The following is a 27,223-nucleotide window of genomic DNA, read 5'->3' as shown; positions in this document are numbered from 1 at the left end:
CAATATTTCCACCCTGTCTCCAGTTTCTGATAAAAAAGTGGTCCAAACAGCTTCCACTTTCTGGTCGAGTGCAACCATTTATCACCGACATGAAACCGAAAGTACTCAATACGTTCTTATATTCTTCAACAAATGAATCCTCGGACAAAAGGTCAAGATTTATATCCCCTGTGATGACATGATGGCTTTGTACATTTTCATTTTTTTTTGAATATTCTAAAAGACCAACATTGAAGACATTTGGACAACTATGTGGAGACCTGTAAACAGCTGTAATTTTAAGTTTTTCTTTCTCGTAAATATCTATTTCCAGCACCTTTGTATCAGCTATTTGCACTGTCTTAGCATTAAACTTCATATATTGTCTCAAATACACCACAACACCGTCATTCCTATTGTAGTCTCCCTCATTGTAGATAATCGTATATCCGTCAATATGAAACATTTCCAAGCTTGCGGCTTTGTATGTTTCCGTCAAGACTATAACATCGAATTTCACTGCCATATACAAGAGATACAGACGAAACTCCTCAAAATTCATCGACATACTTCTCACATTCATATGCATAACACTGAAATCGTTTTCTAAAATACATTTCCCGAAATCTTTTGTGATCTGTATTAGCTTAGTATCGAAATACTCGCTCTCGTATTCCCTAATAAAGCGATCCATATCCTATAGATTATTATACCAATTTAACGTACAAATTATCAAAACTACGACCACATGTGAGGTAATACCATATATATATACACTACACTAAACCCCCATCCACCAGTTTGACAGCAACAAAACAAATAAGGTAAAGGATGAGACGTATCCCACAATTATTTCCTTTGTGAATTTGAGCGCAGCCGTGTGTTCTTTCCTATATTTATATCTTTATCGAGACCTTTATCAACTTTTGGTGTATTTTCAGCTATTTTTGTATTCGCTTTGGTAAATATCGGTGTATTATTCAGTTGACCAACTTCCGAAATAACCGGCCGCGCCTCAGCCCGGTGAACTCGGATAATAATAATAAAGAACCTAACAACAGAAAATAAGGATGAAACCTATCCAGCCATACAACAAGAGGATCCCATCAGACTTGCTAATGACTTCAACAAGTTCTATGTAAATATGACTCCAAACAACACAACAAATCAGCTGGTTAAGAAGTCCACCATAATCAATAGGGTAGAGAAGTCGATATTTATATTCCAGGTGACACCTGAAGAAATTATAAAGACCATAAAAACAAATTTTTCCAAAGGTTACGATGAAATTCCCATGTATGTCATCAAGAAAACAATACATCTAATTTCGGAAGTAATCGCACATATAATGAATAAATCATTCATAGAAGGTGTATTTCCGGAAGCAATGAAGATGGCAATAGTAATGCCAATTTATAAAAAAGGAGATAAGGATGATCTAGGAAATTACCGTCCAATAAGCATGTTATCATCATGGTCAAAATTATTTGAGAAGGTATTAGCAAATAGGTTATTATCTTTCTTCAACAAAAATAAAGTATTGTCTGCTCATCAACACGGATTCATAAATAAAAAAAGTACGGAAACAGCAATATATGAAGTAACTCTTGGAATTATGACCGCTGTTGACAATGGCCACATACCACTAGCCCTATTTCTTGATCTGACCAAAGCATTTGACAGTGTAGACCATACGATACTACTGGAAAAATTAGAAAATTATGGCATCCGAAATAATCAGCTGAAACTCATGAAAAGTTATCTGCAAAATAGAAAGCAAAAGATCCTACTGAAAACAAATGAGTACACATGCACATCCAAGGAACTAGAAGTATCGATGGGAGTAACACAGGGAAGTATTTTGGGACCACTGCTTTTTATAGTATACATAAATGACCTTCCAGAAATATGCTCAGAAAAAATTCAACCAAGCGTCAAACGTCCTTGCGAAACCTATGCCACTATTTATGCAGATGACACAAACATTGTAATAACAGCCGAGGAACCACAGACAGCAATAAACAGAGCAGATACCATCTTAGGCGAGGTAGAAAAATGGTGTAGAGTCAATATATTGAGATTAAACATGATCAAGACGGAATGTACTATCTTTCACACTGAACGAACTGGCCACACAATACCTGAACAGCTAATACTAAATAATATTGAAATTATTCCTTCTGATAGTGTAAAATTTCTAGGATTTTGGATAGATAAAAACTTGAAATGGAAAAAACAAATAGAGAGCCTCAACAAAAAACTAAATTCTGTTATTTATACATTAAATGTAATGAAAAACCATGTTCAGAAGAGTACAATAAGCATTCTGTACACAGCCACTTTCCAGTCTGTCATGTCATATGGAATAATATTCTGGGGAAATAGTGTATTACAGAACAAAATATTTACAACTCAAAAACGAGCAGTAAAAACCATATGTGGTATGAGATATAGGGATTCATGCAGGGGTGTATTCAAGAGAGAGGGAATACTGACCGTCACTGCTATATATGTAATGAGATGTGCTATGTTCTTGTTCAATCGTAGAGAACTGTTCCAGGAGTATGAAAATAACAACAACACAAGAAAAACAAACCCATATATATATATATATATCCGAAATACAAATTGACCCTGACACAAAATAGCCCAACATATATGTGTATATCCAACAAATCTCGTCCTTGCATTCAACTCAGGAAATAGGGATCTTGGCTTCAGGACTGCTAATAGGGTGAATAATACACTCAGTTTCAACTGTCAACGTTTCGATCCTATTTGGGATCTTCTTCAGGACTGTAAAAGTATTTATTAAGAATTATTGGACAAATGAACAATCTGGTTACAACAATACGAAAAAAAAAAAAATACACAAAATCATTTAAAAAACGGTCTTATAGGCTTATACTATACTTCTATATACAATCATCAATAATAGTGAAAGACAAGAAATGACTAGGATTCAGGTGGAATTAGGTTATTTTCTTTTCGATTTTTTATTATATAATTATTATGAAATGAATCATACTTTTTCCTCCACGGTACGTATATGTGTATAAAAATTTTTAATGCTTTATCAAGGAGATTCCATGAGATAAGAAATTTAAGAGACTTAAAAAAAGAGCTAGCTGATTTCCTGATAATCTGCGAACCATATAACATACAAGAGTTTTATGAAGTGTGCAGACTTCACAAATAGTTGAGAAATTTGATTTTTATTTTCATCTTTATAGAAGTGAATTAAATTTTATGACGTCACTCTTACCGCAGAATTGTAAATTTGCATTAAGAAATAAAGGCATTATTATTATTATTATTCTCTTGGGTGATGGCACTGAATCAGTTTGTGTTCATTTTCCAATAATGACAAATTCAAAGTGGAATTTTGACGTTTCAATGAAACAAGGTATTATCAATGAAGAAGTAATATTATCAGTATAATCCGGAATGATTGGCTGGAATAATGCATTGCTATTAGTTGAAATCACCAAAATGTCAGATTTTGACATGATAAAAAAATAATCGAAGAAATGTCTTCCACATACCCTTTATTTCTTTCTAGTTGTATTTTGGTTTTGTAAAATTTTGTTTGATGTAATTAATTGTAATTCAAGAATATAAATTTGATTTGTTCCATATTTTACACTGTTGGCAGGAAGATATGGTATTTTGATATGTAATACCTACACTCATTGAAATCTTGCTTCGGCAATAATGAGTTATTATTGCTTCTACAAGTTTGATGTCATCCCTCAGTTTCACAGAATAAATGAAGATTTTTATGAAATTCACAAATTTAATAAATAAGGAAATATAAATACTTTTAAAAGATATGATAAAACACAATCATGGCACAGTTTCCCTAATGTAGTTCAAAATATAATTAGAAGATGCAATACTAGACTAGTCTAGAAGGTCATGTTCATTTATTCACTTGAATTCTGGTGATATGAATGATAAAATACCTTCATTGCTTTCCTTATAATTATATACAGTAGCTTTACTTCTATTTGACCAATATTCAGTTCCTTTTTTACTTAAAATTTCTTCTCCTGTTATTGTTACTGATTTCAAAAGAGATTTTTTAATTATCGTATATTTTTCATCAGTTTTTGGCTTAGTATTGAAAACTTTTTCTTTCTCACTTTCAATCTCAATTGGATATATAGAAGAACTCAATAATTTAATATAATCAGTTGTTTTCCTCTTTTTTTTTTTTTTTTCACAATATACAGTTGAGTTTTCTTTCAAATATTTCTCTATTTTCTTACTTAAAGCATTTGCCACATATTGTTGAAATTGTGGTGTTACATTAAATAATTTGAATTGGTCACATTCATCTTTTATTCTCAACGAAGGAAGCGGTTCAACTTTAATTTCTTCTTCCACGTTATTATCTGTAAAAAGATCATTTAAACATAATATAAGTAATTAATATAAAAACACCTTACCTTCTACTTTATAAAGAGAATTTTTGAAGAAATTTATATCTGTAGCTTCTTTAAAGCGGTCCAAATTTTCCTCTTCAGATGAATCCGAGAACATCTTTCCTGCTCAAGCTTTGTTTGCAAATCTTGAAATTTCAAGATATCATGAATATAACTAATGTTAGTGAACTGTTTTGTTATGTATAATTAAATGTATGTATAGTTTAAACCTAGAATTTGACGATTGATATTCACAGAATATCATCAAAGACTATATAGTAGTCTGTGATATCACAGACAGAGTAATCTGTGGTGATAGAGACCCAAGACCCAACGAAAGGAGTCGGCCAGGTCGGCCTTCCAAAGGGATGGGCAATAAATATCGAAATATCGATATTTTTTCAGAAAATTTTCGATAAATATCGCCGATATTTTCTAATTCGATACTATCGATTGTTGATATTTTTGCAACCGATATAATCGATATATTTATATAGATTTCAGAGTATCAAATTCGATATTTTTTTATATTTCGCATTATGATTTCGACCTCACGAAATATATTATACTTTAGTTCCAATAGTCGAAAATCCTGATTTAGCGGACTATAAAATAAATATCGAATTTTTTCGATATATGTAGCAGTTTTCGAATTCTACTCATCGAAAATAAAAAGTTATGTCTCGATCTTGCTGAAAGCTCAAGAAAAAAAGACAATGAAATTGTAATAAAATTTAACGGCTGTTGTTAAATACCTTTCTTTCTGTACATAAAGGTCCTGAACCATTTATTGGTTATTGCTGGAATTTCCAAGATCCCTTTTACCCAAGGTCTATAGATATAGTGTAATCTATAGACCTTGCCTTTTACCTACCCCATATTAACCCATACAATAAGAAGCATTTTCAGTTTTGAAATTCTACATATTGAAAGATGGCAAAACTACTAAATATGATGTTTTCAACTGAATCTGGTCACGATGAAACTGGATTTTCGTCTAATGGAATTAGAGCATAATATGTTTCGTGTGGTCAAAATTATAATGCAAAATATTAAAAAATATCGAATTTGACACTTTCAAATAAATATCGAGTATTTTCGATATGTAGTAAGTACCTACTTCATTTTGAAAATATTTTATAAAAATGGAAGCAAACTACTAAATGTGTTTTCAACTGAATCTGGTCACGATGAATCAAAATGCGACATATTGAAAATATCGAATTTGAAACTCTGAAATACCTAAATATCGAAATGTAAATCGCAAAACAGAAATTCTGCATACCGAAAATATTCCATGAAATGGGAGCAAACTACTAAAAATCTGGAATTTCGACTAATGGAAGTAGATCAAAATATGTTTCGTGTGGTCGAAATCATAGTGCGAAATAATGAAAACTACTAAATATATATTTTCAACTGAATTCCGTCATCTGAATCTTATTATTCTCCTCTATGGTAGAAAAACTTTATTAATTCAACAAAATTTTTCCACACTAAAATATTACAGCGATATATATCGATAAATATCGATATATCGATATTTTTACTCTAACATATTTCGATACATTTCGATAGTGCCAGAAAATATCGATACAATATATATCGATAGTTTTCTGTTCCTTGCCCATCCCTAGCCTTCCATTTCATTTCTCTATGCATAGACCAAAGAATATAACCACAGATTACTAGTCTGTGATATAACTTTATGACTCTGTCTGTGATATAACTTTATGACTCTGTCTGTGATATAACTTTATGACTCAAAGTCATAGAGAGAATCTCTACAGTACAGAGACAAAAATGGGTATGATCGTTTATTTCATAGATAAATATTGCCTAAACAATGGGCGCTTTCAGCAGAAAGATCGGTAGCGTAAGTAGCTCCGCTACTGATAGGTAGGTATCAGTTTGGTAACGTTGATTTTCTCTGCTGGACGGGTTGCTCCTTTTTTTGACTGTCAGTTCTGTGGTTCCTTCTTGAAGGTTATGTTATGATTAAAAATAACTTTCTGTTATATTATAGATTTTAATTTCTAAGTTTGCTTTCGCCCTTCGATACTATTACTCTTTTATTGCAACACCCATAGATAAGGCAACACCTTCCAAACATTGATCATGGATTTGAGAGTTATTCCATTCATTTTTGATGACGACGAAGAAATAAATATAATCAATACAATAATTGGACCTGTTCTAGAGTTGGCTGAGCCTTTGCCTAATTTGGAAAGTGAAAATAGAGCATTTATTCCAAAAAATGAAAATTTTTATGAAAATACAATTCCTCTTGACATGGGAGATCTATTCAAAAAACATTTCAGAATGTCCTGAACAGCTTTTGATGTATGTACTTTATATGTACATATATATATATATATATATATATATATATATATATATTTATTTATTTATTCATTCATTCCTCTCTCCCAAACAGCAAAATCTGCTGGTATCAGAGACTGAGTTTACATAAAATTTTTTAAACAAAAATAATTCAGTTTCAAGAAAAAATAAAGCAACAATTATATATATAAATGAAATCTTCTAATTTTTGCTATTTTAGGATCTTTCCCATATAATCGCTGCAAATTCGAGCGGTCCACATAAAATTCCTTTGGAACAAAAAAATGTTATTCACACTTTAGATGATCGCAAAGCAGGAATGCTTTTTAGCAAGTGGTTTGGGCTTTCTCATGATTAGAATTCCTGTTCTAAGTTTTTAGGTGCAAATATTCTTATTGTATTGAACCAAAAGTAATCAAGGAAAAATATATTTTTTTTTCAAATCATTTATTTCATACTACAAAACTGGCACAGAGGCTTTCAGCTAATACACTCATAACAAGTGTAAAAAAAACAATATTTATTTATTCATTCAAATTCAACAATAAATGAAATCTAATTTATGCAATTGTAGGATCTTTCCCGTATTATCACAGCAAATTCAAGTGGTCCATATAAAATTAATTTGCGAGTTGATTTTTATATTAGTTCTTTTCTTTTGAGTTGTTAGGTAACAATTTCCTTAATATATCATTCCTTTCTGCCGTCAACCTATTCTTTTCAGCCATCAACCGAGTCTGTTCCTTTACTTATGAGTGTATTAGCTAAAAGCCTCTGTGTCAGTTTTTTAGTATGAAATAAATGATTTGAAAAAAAAATTATATTTTTCCTTGATTACTTTTGGTTCAATACAATAAGTATATTTGCACCTAAAAACTTAGAACAGGGATTCTACTCATGAGAAAGCCCAAAGCGGTCACCAGTTGCTAAAAAGCATTTCATACTTTTATAATGCTCCTATATTTGGTTCATTTTTGTCTTGGCAGTTGAAATCAAAGCTTCACGAAGTCATAGTCTTAGCTCAATTCTAAGATGCATAGAATACCTGGAGTGTTTACTGATTCGATTTTGTTTCAGACTTTTTGAGAGACCCACCTGTTGCTTTGGTGGTCTGCTTCACCAGAGTGCTGTAAGGTGGCGCTCTTTAAAATTTTTCGAATTCCCGCATCTGCCTGGTGCCGTTTAAAAAGGAAATACTGATTTTAGACACTGCAAACATTCACAATAAATTACAATTCAGTTCATATCGAATTTTTACTCGAATGAATGGAATATAATGACAGACCATAGAATATAAAATATCATTGTTCTATACTCAAAGTTCACGACAAGAGCGTAGAGATGGGGGATACTGGGTGTAATTACACGGTGCTCCTAAATTGGAGATACAAATGAAAATGACAGATTTCCGGATCATTTTGGGAAAAAAAGTCCTATAAGATGAGTCCCCAAACATTTTGTTTTGAGATATTGTACATGTGTTGAAGTTCAAGTTATTTTCTCGTATAACCTTCCCTTCACAAGATATTTAATATGAATTGGCCATAGATATTCCAGTTTGAAGTTTTCACTATGTGATATGCTAATTTTGAATGCAAATCTACAGGGTGATATATTTTCTGGAAGGATGCCTGCTTCCTTCCTCCAAAACTAGATTTTGGTGAATGGCTGTTAGTTTAGAAAAATGTAGGAAAATACTCTGGTTCAGTACTACACTTTTTGGTTTGTTATAGTTTTGTCGTATCTGCTATCGATTTCGAGAAAAATCTCTAGTTATCCTCAAGAAAATCCAAATTATTATAAAGATCCAGTAATTTCTCATTTTCCTTCGTAACTCTTATTTGAGAACAAGGTAAGAACAACCGAATTAGTAACAACAAAAATTATTTCGAGTAATTTGGTTCAAACTTCATTATCAAACTTCTAACATTACAGATATGAATAAAAGTTGTCATCAAAAATTTTTTTTTCGATTATCCCTCCCCATGAAAAAAAAAATCTACGCCCTTGGTTCACAAGAGTCGAGAATTGAGAGAAATGTCGAATGTAAACGATGTATGCGCCATCTGAAAAGCCCGCGATCCCTCGAAATCAAGTATTGTAGGTATAAATCCGAAAAATCTCCCGTTTTGTCTGAAAGTTTTACAGGTATAAGTAGACACACCAGGTATTCTATGCATCTTATATTGAACACAAATAAGTTTTATATTCAAGACAATACAAATGAAAATTGGAGGCTTCACAATAAGAAATAAATTTATTTTTATAGAGAAGACTAAACCGGACATTACAAATATTACAAATGAAGCCATTTTTGATTATATTAATTTTCTTTTGAAATCCGGTAGATCGTATTAAGCTTTGAACCTGAAAATTAGAAATTAAGGATTGGTTTGAAAATAGGTACATGCATTGATGCATTGGTTGTCTTTGAACATCATGCACGAATCTGAGAATTTTGGAAATACAATATTCATGAATTATAAGTTTATTATGCAAAATCTCTTTATATATTTAGAGTTTTTCTTATGTTTGTATATGTTAAAGGGATTTAGGAAACAAATATTATTATTAAAAATGAAGGTTTATTTTACGAAGTACATAATTGTATCTCAGCGAAGAAATCATTCATCCATGACTCTCTTCTAATTGGTTTCCTGATTGATGATACATATTTTCGATGTCTACAAAATTTCCAACTTTTTCATTAAGTGGTTCATCAACAATATCCTCAGGATTATCTCCTTTCAACTCGTTCAAGATGAACACATTATGTAGAATACATCCTGATATCACGAGGAGACAAATTAGATCTAGTCTGGCCGTCTCCAATAATTTCAATCGACGAAATTGCTTTTTTTCTTTTCACAAAACACATTCAAAAATTCTTCGATATCAGCTCCGTTAGCTCCGTCATCGTTCGGCTAATCAAGTACGCACCTATTGCTCCGTGGTCACGTGACCTATCAACCGTTTACACCTTACACCGCACGCTCCGCACCGGTGGACATATACCGAACGCAGTAAATGATTCAAATATATTCTCAAAAAATTTTTTTCTTCATTTCAATTATTCTGTTCAGAAAACAACAAAAACTCTTAAATAGAATTAATGCATGAACATACAAAAATATCAGGCTAAATAGTATCTAACTCAATTCACAAGTACTCAATTTGTTAGTTGAGAATTCAGACTGCAGTGCACGCTTTGATTTGTTAATATAAAAAGAAGACAGATGGACCACAGATGATAATTGAGTATAGAATTTTATCTGCTATGGTTAACTTAATGCTGAAGTAAACAAAACTAACCTTAATTTTAGTCCACGATATAGTTAAGTAGATACTATATAGTCCACGATATGATTCCAACAAGTACATTTATTTGATACTTATCAATCATTAATTAATATTATAGAATCAAAGAAGAATTTATCATTATAAAAATGTCGAGACCAGAATATTCAGCACCTCCAGAAATTGTGAGTAAATGTTGGTTTTTCCTTTGAATGGTGGAAAGATAACTGATGATTCTTTTTTAAGCAATTAGAAATTCACCTAGGTATATTATTGTTGACCAAATTTCGGTATAACCAAAATTTTTCCTCGATCTACTAGATTTATTGTTGATTCAACTTTAATTGTTTTTTATTTCAGTTCTATAATGAGAGAGAAGCTAGGAAATACACACAAAAGTAAGTCAAGTGCCTGTGTTCTGGAATTTAGTTCATGTCAAAAATATTTTTTTACAGTTCTCGTATCATCGACATTCAAGTTCAGATGTGTGAAAGAGCAATTGAACTTTTACTTTTACCAGAAGACAAACCCTGCTTTTTATTGGATATAGGTTGTGGTTCTGGACTATCTGGAAGTGTCTTAGAGGATAATGGACATATTTGGATTGGGATGGATATTTCTTCAGCTATGTTAGGTGAGTTTTCATTAGGAAATTATATTTTCTGGATATGAACAGGTTATTCTGCTATAGCAATATAGTGTTATTTAGATATGCAACAAATAGATATAAAGATAGAAGATTGAACCTTTAGGTGGATATCTATTTGTTGCACATCCGAGTATCTCTGTAAGTATCATTTCATTTTGATATGATATATTAAACATAAGTAGTGTTCTTCTATTCATCATCAGATCCACCCGGATTGAAGCAAGATGAGCTGTTAGATAGCTCATCAGGTGTAGAATTGAAGAATGAAATTATGGTTCTATGCTGTTTAGAAGTGTTACGTCACAGAACATTGAGGTTAGACAGATATCCTTCCACCGTCATTGTGTGGAAAATGTAAATAAATGACCCCTTCCACTTCATTCATCACATTTGCATCATATTCATCGGCTCTGGGAGTCAATGAATCCGATGAGCCATCGATGCAAGCATTGATGATTAAAAGAACGAGTGACAGTTTCAATAGTTGAATAAACGAATGATTTGATGGAACGGTGGTTGAAGCACTGAATAAAAGAACGCTACTATTGTGTCAGTTTTATCAATGTTTGTCATTATTTGCATAAGTCCCAAATATTTTGTGTTTTCGAGTTTTGAAAGCTATAGTTTTATCATATATATCATACAGGTGTTCCAGAAGTTTATGTCAAACTGGAATCAGTTATAAGGCTAAGTCATAATAGTCATCTGAAAAATATAAAAAAAAATTAGAAAATATACACCCTCTAATGATTTTTGAACTCGAGAGAGAGAGAGAGAGAGAACTTTATTGACTACACATCAAACGGCTATCGACCGAAGTCTTCCAGCCAGTAATTTACATCTCGATTAAATACATTTTATATAAAAAATATATGTAGTAGTTGCAATATAAATACTATTCTAGGGATAGCAAGTGTTCATAAAGTGGGAGCGCTGGTAGTTTTGCCTTTTCAGTGGTTTCTCTATTATAGCGGTGTACTAGTGGTTCCATAATATTTCTGTTATTTTGGTTTTTGATAAATTTCATGCCCAGCCTATGCAGTCTCGTCAGTATTGGCTCCACTTCTGTTGTTTCATATAATAGAGTGTTGGAGGGGTTGTGTAAGGGATTGTTGGGATGTCTCAATTTTGTTATCTTTCTAAGGCAAGTTCTTTCTGCTATTTCCAGGTTATTAAGACAGGTTTTTGTCGCATTCGAGAATATTATGCTACCATAGTCCAGTAACGGTCTGCATATCATCTTGTAAATTGAACTGGCTGTTTTGATGTTGATTCCTAAGTTCTTGTACGTAAGTGATCTGAAGTGTCCGGCTCGTGTGATGGCTGCTTTTTTCTGTACATTCATATGGTGTTTGAAATTGAGTTTGTTGTCCACGTGTATTCCCAAATACTTGCACTTAGTTGTTGGTCTAATTGTATCATTGCCAATTTTTATACCTGGGGAGTTGTTCTTTATATTATGGTGGAATATTATCAACTTAGATTTTTTTGGGTTAGGTTGTATCCGCCAACGTCTCATCCATGCTATAGTTATATCTGTGAGTTTTTGTAGCCTTTCCACACATTTTTTTAGTGTTTTGCTGTGGGTAATTAGTAGTGTATCATCAGCAAATTGTAGGGAGTATGCTTCCTTCTCTATGTGTTGTTCTGTTGGATAGTTGTAGCTATATATATCGTAGCAGTACAAGTTGTACAGTACTGGAGATAGAGGTGAGCCCTGTGGAAGGCCTTGTCTAGGTGTGAACTCTTTGGAAAGTGAGTTCTTGACTTTCACCTGGATTGTCCTGTCTGTGAGAAATGCATTAATCAACCCTAGGAGATATGTGGGACAGCCCTGATTATGTAGTTTGTAAATCAGTCCAGCGTGCCAAACACTGTCGAACGCTTTCTGTATGTCCATAAATATTGCTGCCGTACTATTTCCTTCTTTTCTTTTACATTGTACATTCTGGGTGAGTATGATCAGTGGGTGGATAGTCGATGTTTTCTGTTTGAAACCAAATTGGAAATTGGGAATCTTGTGGCTTAGTATGTTCATCATCCTAGATTTGATTATTTTCTCAAGGTTCTTTCCAATTACTGGGAGTAGGGTTATTGGTCTGTAGTTTTCGAGCCTCCTGGTGTCTGCCTTTGATTTAGGGATTGTGATTAATAGTCCCCTTTTCCAAATTTTGTGAAAACAAGACTCCTGAATACAATAGTTGTAGATTCGGATTATTTCAAGATGTATTGATAGATCTAGCCTTTTTAGGATGCTTCTGGGAATATTGTCATATCCTGGAGCAGTGTTTTTACCATGATTTAGGGCTTCGAAGTATTCATTTTGATCTATAGGTGTGATATCATCATCAATTCTTAGGGTAGGAAAAATATTTTTGTACCAATCTTCACCTTTCTCCAATTATATTTTTGCTGTGTTATTCTGAATATTGCTTTTGTAACTCGTATTCTTTATTTCTATGACAACTGTTCCAGCTTGAAAGATAATGACATATTTTGCCGCATCAAGTACTCAGTATTAAATTTTCCCCCGAATTTAACTAATTGTACTATATCAGTATGGCGAGTGACTTTAAAAACGTAGCGCATTTGATAAGGATTCTAAACATCGGAATATAATAGAAGGAGACGCTATGAGCTGTTATCATGCTAGAAAAAAAGTGACTAGTAGGCGGGGCTAATTCTATTACTAAATTTGGATAAAGATCAGGGTCGGATTAAGTAAACTTTCACGAAGGAATACAAAAATAAACTGTGTTCATCACTTTTTAAACAATCTAAGCATTGTCACAAACAATTTTTTGTTTCAAGTAATATACAACATATCCTGCCATATATATTTTAATATATTTAGAGTATGGTGAAGATGGATATGCTTGGATAAATTTGAGGTCGAAAATAATTCCAACTTTAACAATTCAGGCTTATTATCTGTTGATTCTCTTTTCCCAAAAACCGTGAATTTTAGCTAAAAATTACATTATTCGTTAAGAATCAACCAGTCTATCCAAAATTAATTTTCTTATTGTAAAATATGAATAAAGAGAAAGTTATTGCAAAACAAATTTGAGGGATGTCTTTTTCTATCCCTTGGAATCATTGAGGTACCGGGTTTTTCACCATAATTTGACCCCCCCCCCTTAACTTTGTTACAAGAAGAGGTACAAAAAAATGTTTTTTACAAAAGTTTCACGAAATCGACTAGTGTTTTTTAAAATGATATCACAAAACGAAATATATACAGAGTGGCCAACATATTGATAGCAACTTCATTTTTTCAAATGGAACACCCTGTATATTTTTATATATTTGACTAGCTCTTTTTCCCGTGATTTCGAATATATAACATATGTTTGGTCTATCTCTCTCATTCTGAGTACCACAGAGTTTCAAATTTTAAGAATCACCTGGCAAAAGTAATCAATGTGGAAGGCTGCGATAACTCAAAATGCCCTTTTTTGAGTTATCTCGTTGGCAACGATATGACATACGTTTTTCACTATAAATTGGAATTGGATCATTTGGATGCAACTCCACATATTCTCTCCTTGTAGCTTCCTTATTTTTATTGGTCTCTACATAAAGCGAACATATTTCAAATTTTTCTGCTTCTGTCTAGTGCATATTCAGTGAATAATTTTATTCAATGACAAACGGATGTTATATATCATTGCCAACGAGATAACTCAAAAAAGGGCATTCTGAATATTGCAGCCTTCTAATTGAAATTACTTAGCTTGCCAGGTGGTTCTTAAACTTTGGAACTCTGTGGTACTCAGAATAAGAGAGATAGGCCAAACATATGTTATATATTCGAAATCAGGGGAGAAAGAGCTAGTCAAATATATAAAAATATACAGGGTGTTCCATTTGAAAAAATGAAGTAGTTATTAATATGTTGCCCACTCTGTATATATTTTGTTTTGTGAAATCATTTTAAAAAACACTAGTTGATTTCGTGAAACTTTTGTAGAAATCATTTTTTTGTACCTCTCCTAGTAACAAAGTTAAAAGGGGGGTCAAATTATGGTGAAAAACCCGGTACATCACCGCATAAAATGTCAACTTGATTTCATTTTTGTGAATATTTTGGTTTTCAAGAAAAAATCAAAAACTACTTTTTGTGCGACATCTTTAGGGGGTTATAATTAGCGGAAAGGGCCCGAAAAAAAAGTTTATATAAAAGATCCACCCTATTTCTTGACAAAAAATCACCCCCTATTTTTTTTTGCAACTATTCATAAACACCCTGTATATATTTACGTATTTTTATTGAGGCCATTGAAATACACAATTCATATACATATGAAGAGATAACTCCTGAAGATCTAAAAAACCGATCGTTATAAAATTATATCAAGGAAAAAGAAGCCCCACTTCACATAAAAATAGATAGTACCGTTTGTCGAAGAAATACTGACAAGCTTGATGAAACCCAAAAAACTCGTGAAAATAGGGCTGAGCACACATGTCGACGCGCGACCGTAATATTTATGATTTGAATGCGGCACCTTTGAATATGACACCCGACAGAAATATTTATGACTAAATTACTGCAGGCTTGAACATATCCATATTTATATTGTTTCTTACCTTAAATTGAAGTTTTGTTGATCTTGTAATTATTTTAGGCTTAGTACGCAAATTCCAGGGAAGGCTAGCAATATTTTAAATGTTTCAAGAATCCAGATTCCTCGGCATCGCTCGTTGCGAGGCGTATATATACATGAAAACCGAGTTGTTATCTTTCGAATTATTTCGCCTGGTGCTCCAAATTTTTTCCTTTTTTATAACCTTGCGCCTGTGGCAAGTGCCACCTTTGCCATGCCCTAGATACGGCCCTGAATAGACGCAACACATTTGTTTGAGAAAAATATACTACCTTGTGATCAAAAGAAATATTGAAATACTCATTGAATATTTTTTTTCAGATGTTGCCGTTGAAAGAGAAGTAGAGGGAGACCTAATGTTGGCCGACATGGGTCAAGGAATTCCTTTTCGTGCAGGAGTTTTTGATGGAGCTGTCAGCATCTCTGCCCTCCAATGGTTATGTAATGCTGATAAAACAGCACACAATCCAGTTGAGAGGTTGAATAAATTTTTCAGTAGCTTATATGCTTGTCTTGTGAGTATTTTGCCCAGATATTTTTGTTCCTCAATGAAAAAAAAAATTGAAATATTATGCTGATGGTTTTCACGGCCCGATTGTTCAATAGAATTGTAATTTTGAACTTTTTAGCCGTGTTTCGGTTTTTCACTTGACGTTTCGCTTACTACTGCGGTAAGCAGTTCATAGTGGGGGAATCCAGCGTTGAGTTACAATCTACAACCTAGAAACCTCTTAAGATGCATACCGCAGCAGTAAGCGAAAAGTCCATACCGAAATACTCCAGAATTTCCCAATTTTGTTCAGTTCAGTGAATATTAATTAATATTTTGTTTACAGAGCAGATCAGCAAGAGCAGTTTTACAGTTTTACCCTATAAGTAGTGGCCAGGTAGATTTAATAACACAACAAGCTATGAAGGCAGGATTTTATGGAGGTGTTGTGGTAGACTACCCTAACTCTACTAAAGCAAAGAAATTTTTTTTGGTATTAATGACAGGTGGAAACATGGCATTACCCAAAGCACTTGGAAGTGGTAACGGTAAGTGCACATCCTTAAAAATGTATAATCACATCACTTACAAGGTGATTCCCTGTTTCATTCAAGATTTATTGTAAAATCCCTGCATTGAATCCCATTATAGAGTTAAATATGAAATTCTGTTAACTTATACAGGGTGTTTCATTGGTAAATGTACATACGTTAACCTGAGGTAGAGCTACCCTAGACGAGTCAAAAAAACCTATATATGATAGGTCTAATCTTCCTAATAGCCGAGATACAGGGTGGTTTATGAATTCACCAATATTTTCAATTCCTTATAACTTTTGAACCACCCAGTATATTTGATTGATATTTGGAACGTACAATTTATTCCATTAGGTCCATCAATTAATCCTTAAACTAATTAAGAAATCAGGTCCGTATTAGAAAAATATGGGACTTTTAACCAGCTGAGATTCAACACCTTGTATAGTGGAATATTGGACGTGAATATTCGGAAAGAGCAGACATTTTTCTATGAGGACCAGTAGATTTCAATGTCCCGCAGTATATACAGGGTGTTCTGATTTGTTTCCGACAAACTGAAATGGGTGATAGATCACATCATTTTAAGCAAAAAAGTTCCTATGAACATGGGTCCGGAAATGCTTCGTTTCCGAGATACAGGGTGTTAAAGTTGAAAAAATAATTCGCGTTTTCTTTAATATGTTTTGACTGCTTCGAAATCCTTTCATGAAATTATTCCTATTCAAATATTGAATTTAAATTCATTTTGAAAATTTCTAAGGCGAAATGCATGCGGATTTTCTATTGCCCACTAATAAGTAGAAGTGGTATGCTATGTAATTGTTGTTTTTAAGTGTTCTGAATATTCTGTTTCCTGAAATATTGCGTTGTTGGGATGCTTTACGAATACTGAGTTTTTATTTTCTTCTAAGGTCTGTAAAATCCTATTTCTCTGTAGATGATTTCTTCTTTGTATGCTTCGTTCGGGCCTTTGGTAACCAATACCATTTTCCTGTATTTGTTGATAAGCTATTAACTTAGTTAACTATAATTATAATTAATGACATCTGAACCTAACACACTTCAAATCTGTCATTGTGTATAGCCATTTTAAATCTATTGCCGCAACAATTGTTGAATGTAAAACAATCAATCATTCGAAGATGTCATTTGTGCATTCAACAGAACGGTGGACATTTAGAACACCTTCTTTAAAAATTATTATGTTATTTTGTTTTGTTCTAAATTGTTACTTCTAAAAAATATTTAATTTAAAATTATTACAAATTTGTTTCTACATGTTTTAGAGATTACAAAAATATGGATTTGGCTTGAAATGCGTTTTTCTCTGAAACGGTTGCCCCTAGCAACTTTAATGAGTTATACCTTTTTTAACTAGAAAAGTCAGGAGAATCGATTTTTTTAGTCCAGAATGACGTACAGGGTAGCACAGAAAAGTTGCTACGGTTTAAAGGGGACGAAATGATTGCCAGTGGCGGCCTCTAGAAAATACAACCAAATCGACCACAAATTTGAATTTCTCACCTCAAAAAACCCTATGTACCAACTTTCATGCAATTATTTGGAATCAGTCGAAAGATATTTAAGAAAACGCGAATTATTTTTTCAACTTTAACACCCTGTATCTTGGCAAGGAAGCATTTCCGGACCCATGTTCATAGGAAATTTTTTGCTTAAAATGATGTGATCTATCACCCTTTTCAGTTTGTCGGAAACAAATCAGAACACCCTGTATATCGGGTGTCCCAAGGTGAGTGGCCTATTGGATTATTATGGAAACTATTGATGGTAAAGATTTCAAATTTTGTGGATAGATATTTGGCCATGTAAGGTTCATTTTTAAAATAATTTCACATTTCCAGTGTTGCCGGATGTACGAAAATTTGGCAACAACTTTGTTATTTTAAATGGGACATCCGGTATTTCTATTTTTTTTATGATACTCCATAAAATATTAAATCTATTCACTCCTTCTTTTCCATCCCTATCTTTAACGGTTTTTGAGTTATTAATTATTTTTCTAAATTTTAGATCAAATTGGAGTATTACGAAAATGACTCTAGTTCGCTCAATATTTGAGATTTAAGTCAGAAATTTTGCAAGTCGTTAGATATTGATCTGATCTGTGTCACTGCTTTTGAATTATGGTTGTCAATAATACAGGACGGACCAAAAAAAATCATCATTTGCCAAGTTACAAAATTGTAAAAAAGTCTATTTTTTCAAATTAGACACCTAGTATATTTTTCAATATTTGGAATCAGTACAATACACTCTACAATTTTTCTATTCACGTCCCTATACCTATCTCAACTGGATTCCGAGTTATATGCGTTATATGTGTATATCTTTCTTGAGCCATTATTTTTAGAAAAACCTCGGAACAAAACACCTGTCAGGCAATAATTGTTTATTTTGACATTTATGGATTGAACTGATTCACTGATATATCGATTTATGAATGACATAGAGAAAATAACAATATAAAAGAAATTAACGCTTATTGACGCATATAACTCAGAATCCAGTTGAGATAGGTATAGGGACGCGAATAGAAAAATTGTAGAGTGTGTTGTACTGATTCCAAAAATCGAAAAATATACTAGGTGTCTAATTTTAAAAAATAGACTTTTTTACAATTTTGTAACTTGGCAAATGATGATTTTTTTGGGTCCGTCCTGTATTATTGACAACCATAATTCAAAAGCAGTGACACAGATCAGATCAATATCTAACGACTTTGCAAAATTTCTGACTTAAATCTCAAATATTGAGCGAACTAGAGTCATTTTCGTAATACTCCAATTTGATCTAAAATTTAGAAAAATAATTAATAACTCAAAAACCGTTAAAGATAGGGATGGAAAAGAAGGAGTGAATAGATTTAATATTTTATGGAGTATCATAAAAAAATAGAAATACCGGATGTCCCATTTAAAATAACAAAGTTGTTGCCAAATTTTTGTACATCCGGCAACACTGGAAATGTGAAATTATTTTAAAAATGTACCTTACATGGCCAAATATCTATCCACAAAATTTGAAACCTTTATCATCAATAGTTTCCATAATAATCTAATAGGCCACTCACCTTGGGACACCCGATATACAGGGTGAGTCTTTGACTTGTACATTTATTTTAACCCAAGATTCCTGAGGTCAAGAGAAACACTTTTTTCCTTTATAGTTTTTTCCGATTCGGCCCGGTTGAAAATCGATAAAAAAATGTGATTTTTGGCTATATCTCGTAAATGGTTCTATCGAAGGAAATTATTTTTGGAATATAGCTTTTCCTTGATGTGATGCATCTTCTCCGAACGCAAGGTTCCCTACACATCTTTCAGTTTCTTCATTATGAACATTACATCACAGAAAAATACCAGAAATTCGAAGAACCCAACTCTTAAAAGTAATTTGAACGTTCATTGAAGAATATTTGGCTAATTTGAAAAATAACAGTATTTTCATATTTTCTCGTACAAAGCGCCGTTTTCGAGTAACTTGATCTTAAAAAAAAATTATCTGTGAAATTCAAAAAATTGGGTAGTTTGGCTAAATGCAACTCTGTTCTGTTGTGGAAAAAAAACCACAGAAATGAATATTTACTGTGATGTCATGTCTCAGATTTTAGAATTGAAGTACTAGCCAACTTAGTTTGAAAATGAAGTTATTTGAATAAGCTCACCTCAACTCCTCGATTTGATTACAAATTACTGAGCTTTGGCACAGCTCTGATAATAAGAAGATACTTCATTAAAATCAACATTCTTTTTGAAAAGTCCAGATTACCTATTAAGCCTATGTTTAAAAAAGTTTTCACAAAATAGTCCCATTATAATGACAACAATCAATATCCCACTAAAGACTGCTGCTATAGAACAATACTCTATTCTTCTTCGGGTCATTCAAACTCACATCGAAACATACCACTATGTACCAGGTTTTTCACTATAATTTGACCCACCTTCAACTTTGTTAATAAAATAGGTACAAAAAAAAGTTTTTCACAAAAGTTTCAGGAAATCGACTAGTGTTTACTAAAATGATTTCACAAAATGAAATATATACAGGGTGGGCAACATATTGATAGCAACTTCATTTTTTCAAATGGAACACCCTGTATATTTTTCTTTATTTGACTAGCTCTTTTTCCCCTGATTTCGGATATATAACATAAGTTTGGTCTATCTCTCTTATTCTGAGTAACACAGAGTTTCAAATTTTAAGAACCACCTGGCAAGCTAAGTAATCAGTTTTCAAGTGGAAGGCTGCGATAACTCAAAATGCCCTTTTTTGAGTTATCTCGTTGGCAACGATATGACATACGTTTTTCACTATAAGTTGGAATTGGATCATTTGGATGCAACTCCATATATTCTCTCCTTGTAGCTTTCTTTTATTTTTATTGTTCTCCACATAAAGCGAAAATATTTAAAATTTTTCCGCTTCTGTGTAGTGCATATTCGAGGAATAGTTTTATTCAATGACAAACGTATGTTATATATCGTTGCCAACGAGATAACTCAAAAAAGGGCATTCTGAGTTATCGCAGCCTTCCACTTGAAAATTGATTACTTTTACCAGGTGGTTCTTAAAATTTGAAACTCTGTGGTACTCGGAATAAGAGAGATAGGCTAAACATATGTTATATATTCGAAATCAGGGAAAAAAGAGCTAGTTAAATATTGAAAAATATACAGGGTGTTCCATTTGTAAAAATGAAGTGGCTATCAATATGGTGCCCACTCTGTATTTATTTCGTTCTGTGAAATCATTTTAGTAAACACTAGTCGATTTCGTGAAACTTTCGTAGAAAACATTTTTTTGTACCTCTTCTAGTAACTAAGTTAAAGGGGGGGTCAAATTATGGTGAAAAACCCGGTACATACTAGACAAATTTTCAATTGATTGAGATTGAATACTTTTATTCGTTTGCTATTCCATAATTTCATCCTAGAGCATATGATTGACATACTTCCAAGAGTGCCATAATTGTTTTTATGTGAAAACAAATAGGTGAGTTGAAAGAAACAGGAAACAGAAATTGTGGATATTTATATTGAAGACTTCTCATTTATTTTCAATGGCAAAATCAATATTTTTATAAGATAGTTGGAACAAATCAAATGGTTCATTTCATGAAGGAATTGCTTTCTATCAGAATGCACACTTATTTATTTTGTATCCACACAATTATTTTGGAAATTGTTATTAAATTTCTTGAAAATATGTATGGAACTTCAATATTCTGTTGGGTTTCTTCAAATCTTCGATGATTTTCATTTTATGCAAACATAATATCAAAGATCATTTAACAATAACAGTGTAAACTGTAAATACAGGAAATGATAATGAATATTTTAGGTCAGAACATAGATCATTCGAACTACTTTGGTTAAATTCGCAACACTCGAAATTTGAGGTTCAAACTTAAAACCACAGACTACTAGTCTGTGTTAGAACTTTCACAGATGAATATAATTTATTTTAGAATGTTAGGTTAAATGGTAATTCTTGTACGAAATGAAATAAACAACGATATAGGTATTATAAATGCGATATAATAAATGAATGGATATGAATTATGAATATCAGAGCTAAGCTAAGGTGGTAGCGAGCTCAATTCGTTATGATTATCGAAAATGAAATAGAAAATCAAGAGAAAAATATTTAATCTTTAACATCAATGAAATTGGGATAACTCATTTATTATATTATAAATATACTACTTTGTTCAACAAATGGAATGTTGAAAAGTGAGTTTATGATGGTTTTTCTAATTTGGTAGCTTATTTTCAAGGTTCAAATGTTATATCTTATACTTGCAAAAACTTCAGTGCTCCGGTTCCCAGGGGTGAATTAGCTCATTATGAAAATTTAAAATGGCTATATCTTTTTAACCCGGCCGAATCGGAAAAAATGGTAAATGAAAAAAGTGTTTCTTTTGACCTCAAGAATCTTCGGTTAAAATATAAGTACAAGTCAAAGACTCACCCTGTATATATATATATATATATATATATATATATATATATATATATATATATACTGTAAAACTGTAAATGGTCTCGTCCACCGTAAGAGCACTCAACATCTCAAAGAGCTAAATCTACCTAAGAACACAATCACATGGATGCAGAAGGCTGTGATGGATGGTACGGAAGAAAAATATAAGTATTTGGGTATACAACAAACATTTGAAATACGACAACAGGAAAATAAAGAACATGCTAAAACAGAACTATTTAGAAGGGTTAAGCTTATACTAAAATCACAACTGTCGTCAAAAAATAAAATAATGGCCATCAACATCTGGGCGATTCCGTCATTCACATACACTATGGGAGCACTCACATGGTCGAGAACGGATCTACAACTAATTGATAGAAAAATTAGAACTACAATCACACAGTTCGGCCTGCTGCATCCTAACTCGGCCATTGAGAGAATTTACTTACCTAGGAAGGAGGGTGGCCGAGGCCTCAGTTCCTTAGAAGACACCTGTAAAAAAGAAATAGTTAACATCAAAAAATATTTCAAAAATACCTACTTACCAATCCATCAATGCGTCACAGCACAGGAAAGTATGGCACACGAAGACGGAGAGGACAGAGAAAACTCAGCAGAAATGCTTTGACAGAGTTGGCAAACTAAGCAATTGCACGGTAGGTTCTCTGCAAGTCTGCATCTGGAAGAGGTGGATGTAGCTGCTTCCAATATCTACCTGACCCAGGGTTACCTCTTCCCACAGACAGAAGGAACGATCTTTGCCATTCAAGACCAAGTAGTGCCAACCCGGAATTACAGCAAGCATATCTTGAAAAAGCAGATAGAAAGCACGAAATGTCGCCTGTGCAACAATGCTGAGGAAACCACACAACATCTAGTATCGGGATGCTCAGTTATAGCCAGCACAAAATATCTGTCGCGACACGATAAAACATGGGGAAGGTGGTACATCAACTTCTGTGCCTGAATAAGAACCTGATACAGCATTTCACACCCCACCACTTGTACGTCCTAGCAGCAGTGGTGGAAAATGATGAAACGAAGACTGGGACCTCACGATACTTACCGACATAGGAACGGAACACAATAGACCGGACAAGGTGGTATGGAACAAAAAGAATAGAACGGCAGTAATTATCGACTTTGCCGTTCCGCAAGATCAAAATATGATGAAAACCTATGTAGAGAAGATAAGGAAGTACGAACCACTGTCAAGGCAGATGAGAGACATGTGGAAGTTGAGAAAGGTAGAAATAATCCCACTTATAATTAGTGTCAATGGACTAGTACTAAAGAAAACTGTCCAGCATATCAAAGATCTGGAAATGCAAAATAATGCCATGACATGGATGCAAAAAGCCGTTTTGCTTGGCACTGTGAATATTATCAGACAGGTCATCTATCCACACTGAGGAGCAGATCTTCTCTTGGTAGAAATACCCGGGAAGCCCTGTAAGAAGTACCACTAAAGTGTGAAAAAAAAGGAAAAAAAAAATCAATTTTATAACGTTCTCCGACGTCTTCCGATACCCAGCTCCGTTCGGCTGGGTCATTCCATTGGCCTTCTTCCAACCCTCTTTCCTGCATTTCCTTATCGATACCTCATCTCCAAATTTTTCTTGGTCTTCCCCTCTTCCGAGGATACCCAGTTTGATATTAGTTTTAGGAGTCTTCCTGGTGTCATTCTTTGGTGTCCATACCATTTGAACTGCTTCACTCTCACTTCTTCGATTATGCTCTGTTTTACACCCATAATTCCGCTCATTTTCTCGTTTCTTATTTCTTTGCTGCTCGTCCCCAATAATCCATTTAATAATAATAATATTTATTTGAACATAATTTCATTTGATTGTCCTTTGTTTCAATGGCTATACTCATTACCATAGGTTGCAATACTTTTAACTATTTTGTTGTATATTCGGAGCTTATTCTCTTTGCTGATTTTCTGATCCCATAATATACTGGTAAGGGATTTGATGGCTTAGTAATAAATATTCTTTGATGAATTCATTAATGAAGCAGAGGTGGAACTGATTTTCTGATCCCATAATATACTGGTAAGGGATTTGATGGCTTAGTAGTAAATATTCTTTGATCAATTTATTAATGAAGCAGAGGTGGAAAGATTTTTACTTTTATGGATATTAACAGAGGTAATTCATTTTGTTACAGAGAAAATAAAATTTTTTACACATAACCTCAATTATCTAGATCCTATATCATATCCCATTTAAATTAATTGAGAAGATTTGTTCTTCTTCTATGACTTTGTGCCGTATTGTATCAGAAAGCAATGAAAGATTGAGATATTCTACATTATACAGGGTGGGTCACGGTCGATGGTACCATAGACTTTTACGGAGAACAAAAGGAACGGTTTTATAGAAATATTCGGTTTCTTTATTAGGAATCACTGCTTTATGGAATTGAACTATCGCCCCCTATCACATAAGTTAGCAGAATACAATAGTATCTTATATGGACTGGTAAACTTAACTATGTAATAGGAGAATTTAGAGAGTGAAATACAATTAAACGAATTGCAGTAAATGATTAGGACAACCCATCAATAATCGACAAAATACTAACTAGAATTCAACAAAAACAATCCATGTTTTCAGTTCACCCACAAATTAGAATCAAATGAAAATTTTATTTGCTTATAGGACGGAAATCTGAATTGAAACATTTAGATCTCAATATTTCATATAAAATCATAAACTCTTTAGGTGAATCAATAAAAAATAATTAGGAAACAGTTTGTAAGGACAAGAAATCAGAAGTATATAAGTTAACCTGTGGTACATGTCCATACTTGGCCAAACAGGTGAAGCATGCCAAAATAGGATTATAGAACATCAAAATTCATTCGTTAAAAATGAATCAACTTCTACCTAAGTCAAGCACCTTCAAGAAAATTTGAGAATCATTTTGAAGTGCTCCACATAGAAAATAAATCCAGCAGACTGAACCTTCTATAAGCACTAGAAATAAACCAACATCATGAAAATCACATTTTACTTAATGATCAGACAGATTTAAACAGATCATCTAGCTCACCTTTTCTGTAAATTTATGAAATTTCCATAACAAACCTCCTTTTTGTCGCGCTTCTTTTTTTTTGTGTTCAATTTGTAGTTAGCGAGACCGATATTGTTAGAGTTGTTAGTTACCATACGCACCTGATCTAGTCAAAAAATAATTTGAGAGTTGTTGTGTAAACAATAAATATATGTGAAAAAATTTTTCACTTTGAAATCATATTGAGTGAATATTTTATACAATTTCATTCTTTCAATGTTTATTTCAGATGTAAATATTTCAAAACGTGAAAGGTTGAAGAATGCTAAAGGAAAGTCCTTGAAAAGCACCCGAGATTGGATCTTGGATAAAAAAGAAAGGAGAAGGAGGCAAGGTAAAGAAACAAGAGCTGATTCGAAATATTCAGGCAGAAAAAGGAGTTCAAAATTTTAACTATTTTAATTTTCATTGTGTATACATAATCTTTAGGAATGTAAATAAATTATCATAAACAAATTTACATTTTTACTATCAAAAAGAAACGTCCCTCCCCCAAAATTCTGTTGGTTCCCCCTAAAATTGGACAAACTAAGGCTAAAAAATTTGCAGAACTATAATTTCGCTTTACTTTGCAAACCCCCCCCCCCTCCAAAAAAAAAACCGGCCCCCTCTTGATCACCCCTGTTTTTGAAAGCTGGAGTAGCCACTGATTTCATATTTAGGGATTGATTGGACAACGTAGTGATGTAATCTGGCAATTAAACTGAAGAATGAAATGGAAGGGACCCGTGGGTTCGGGAAATAGAGCAATTGTTGGAAGTTGGAAGGCTTTTTCACTCTTACTCGCTGCCATAGCGGAAATAGCCTTGATACCAAATCGAAACTGGCGAGTTGGTATGTATCTTTTTTTTAATTTGATATGGATCAAAATTGACTATTGGCTCAGTCTTTTGTGTTATTTTGTGATTGGAATAATATATTTTAATGATTCAAGCCATATTAGGGGGAGTTAATAATTACGAGTTCGCAATATTCATCGAGATTTGGAATTTTAACAAAAAATGACTGTTTTAGTTTAACAAACTATTTGTGTGACGTGAATCTCATTTTTTCAGAGTCATGCACGATGTAATAATGTATGAAAATGAACGATGAAATTGTTGTGAACTAAAAATCGGAGGAGTAAGTGTTCCTTTAAAACGAATATTTTTATTAAGGACATCAAAACGGTGAGTGATCGTGTTATATAAGTAAGGAGCAGCCCGTCGATTTATAATTTTCCAGAATAAAACGGTTGAGTTGTATAATCGCCTTCTCTCCATATTGAGCCAATTTATATCCCGTAGTCTGTGGCTTACCCTATCATACTTTCTTAACCCGAAAATCGTCCTCCAACAAGAGTTCTGTAATTTTTGAACACGCATCCGATCACAGAAATTCAAGCACGGATCATACAAAGCATCAGCATAATTCATATGGGAGATGACCAAAGTCTGACACAACAGAATTTTAAGTTTTCTTCTCAAAAACTCTCTATGTCTATAAATAATTCTTAACATTCCATATGCTTTCTGCAAGCACATAGAGATATGATCAGTAAACCGCAATTCTAAGTCAAAACAATTCAAAATCCAATCTATCCCCTTATCTATCTTACCAAACACTATGGCAACAGTCTTGAGTATTGAGCTGCAAGCAAGTTTGAAAGGTCATGTATAACACAGGCCAACAAAATGAAAAAAAAAATTTGGTGCCAGAAATCTAACATCTGATTTCAGATGTTTTTAATGTGCTGATTCCAAAAATGCCACCAGATTTTTTCTATCAGCTCTAGTTTGTGAGATACACGTTACAGGTTA

At 33.0% G+C, this 27,223-nt stretch overlaps 2 protein-coding genes across 2 annotated transcripts; one reads left to right on the top strand and one right to left on the bottom strand.

Moving 5' to 3' along the window:
- Window positions 1–3,510: 3,510 nt before the first annotated feature.
- LOC123674817 lies at window positions 3,511–4,639 on the bottom strand. The gene is made up of 2 exons (XM_045609907.1): window positions 4,431–4,639; window positions 3,511–4,376 (listed from the first exon to the last, which is right to left on the bottom strand). Exons 1-2 carry the CDS (start codon window positions 4,522–4,524, stop codon window positions 3,910–3,912), a joined length of 561 nt encoding a protein of 186 aa, XP_045465863.1. The 5' UTR covers window positions 4,525–4,639; the 3' UTR covers window positions 3,511–3,909.
- A 5,392-nt stretch (window positions 4,640–10,031) lies between these two features.
- On the top strand, window positions 10,032–25,880 carry LOC123675800 (probable 18S rRNA (guanine-N(7))-methyltransferase). Its single transcript, XM_045611321.1, has 6 exons — window positions 10,032–10,231; window positions 10,407–10,444; window positions 10,502–10,680; window positions 15,627–15,820; window positions 16,142–16,343; window positions 25,654–25,880. The coding sequence occupies exons 1-6, from the start codon at window positions 10,196–10,198 to the stop codon at window positions 25,815–25,817; spliced, it is 813 nt and encodes a 270-aa protein (XP_045467277.1). The 5' UTR covers window positions 10,032–10,195; the 3' UTR covers window positions 25,818–25,880.
- Window positions 25,881–27,223: the final 1,343 nt, after the last annotated feature.

Source organism: Harmonia axyridis, chromosome 3 (assembly GCF_914767665.1).
Source record: "Harmonia axyridis chromosome 3, icHarAxyr1.1, whole genome shotgun sequence".
Taxonomy (NCBI): Eukaryota; Metazoa; Arthropoda; class Insecta; order Coleoptera; family Coccinellidae; genus Harmonia; species Harmonia axyridis.
This window is presented reverse-complemented; position numbering and strand designations above follow the sequence as displayed.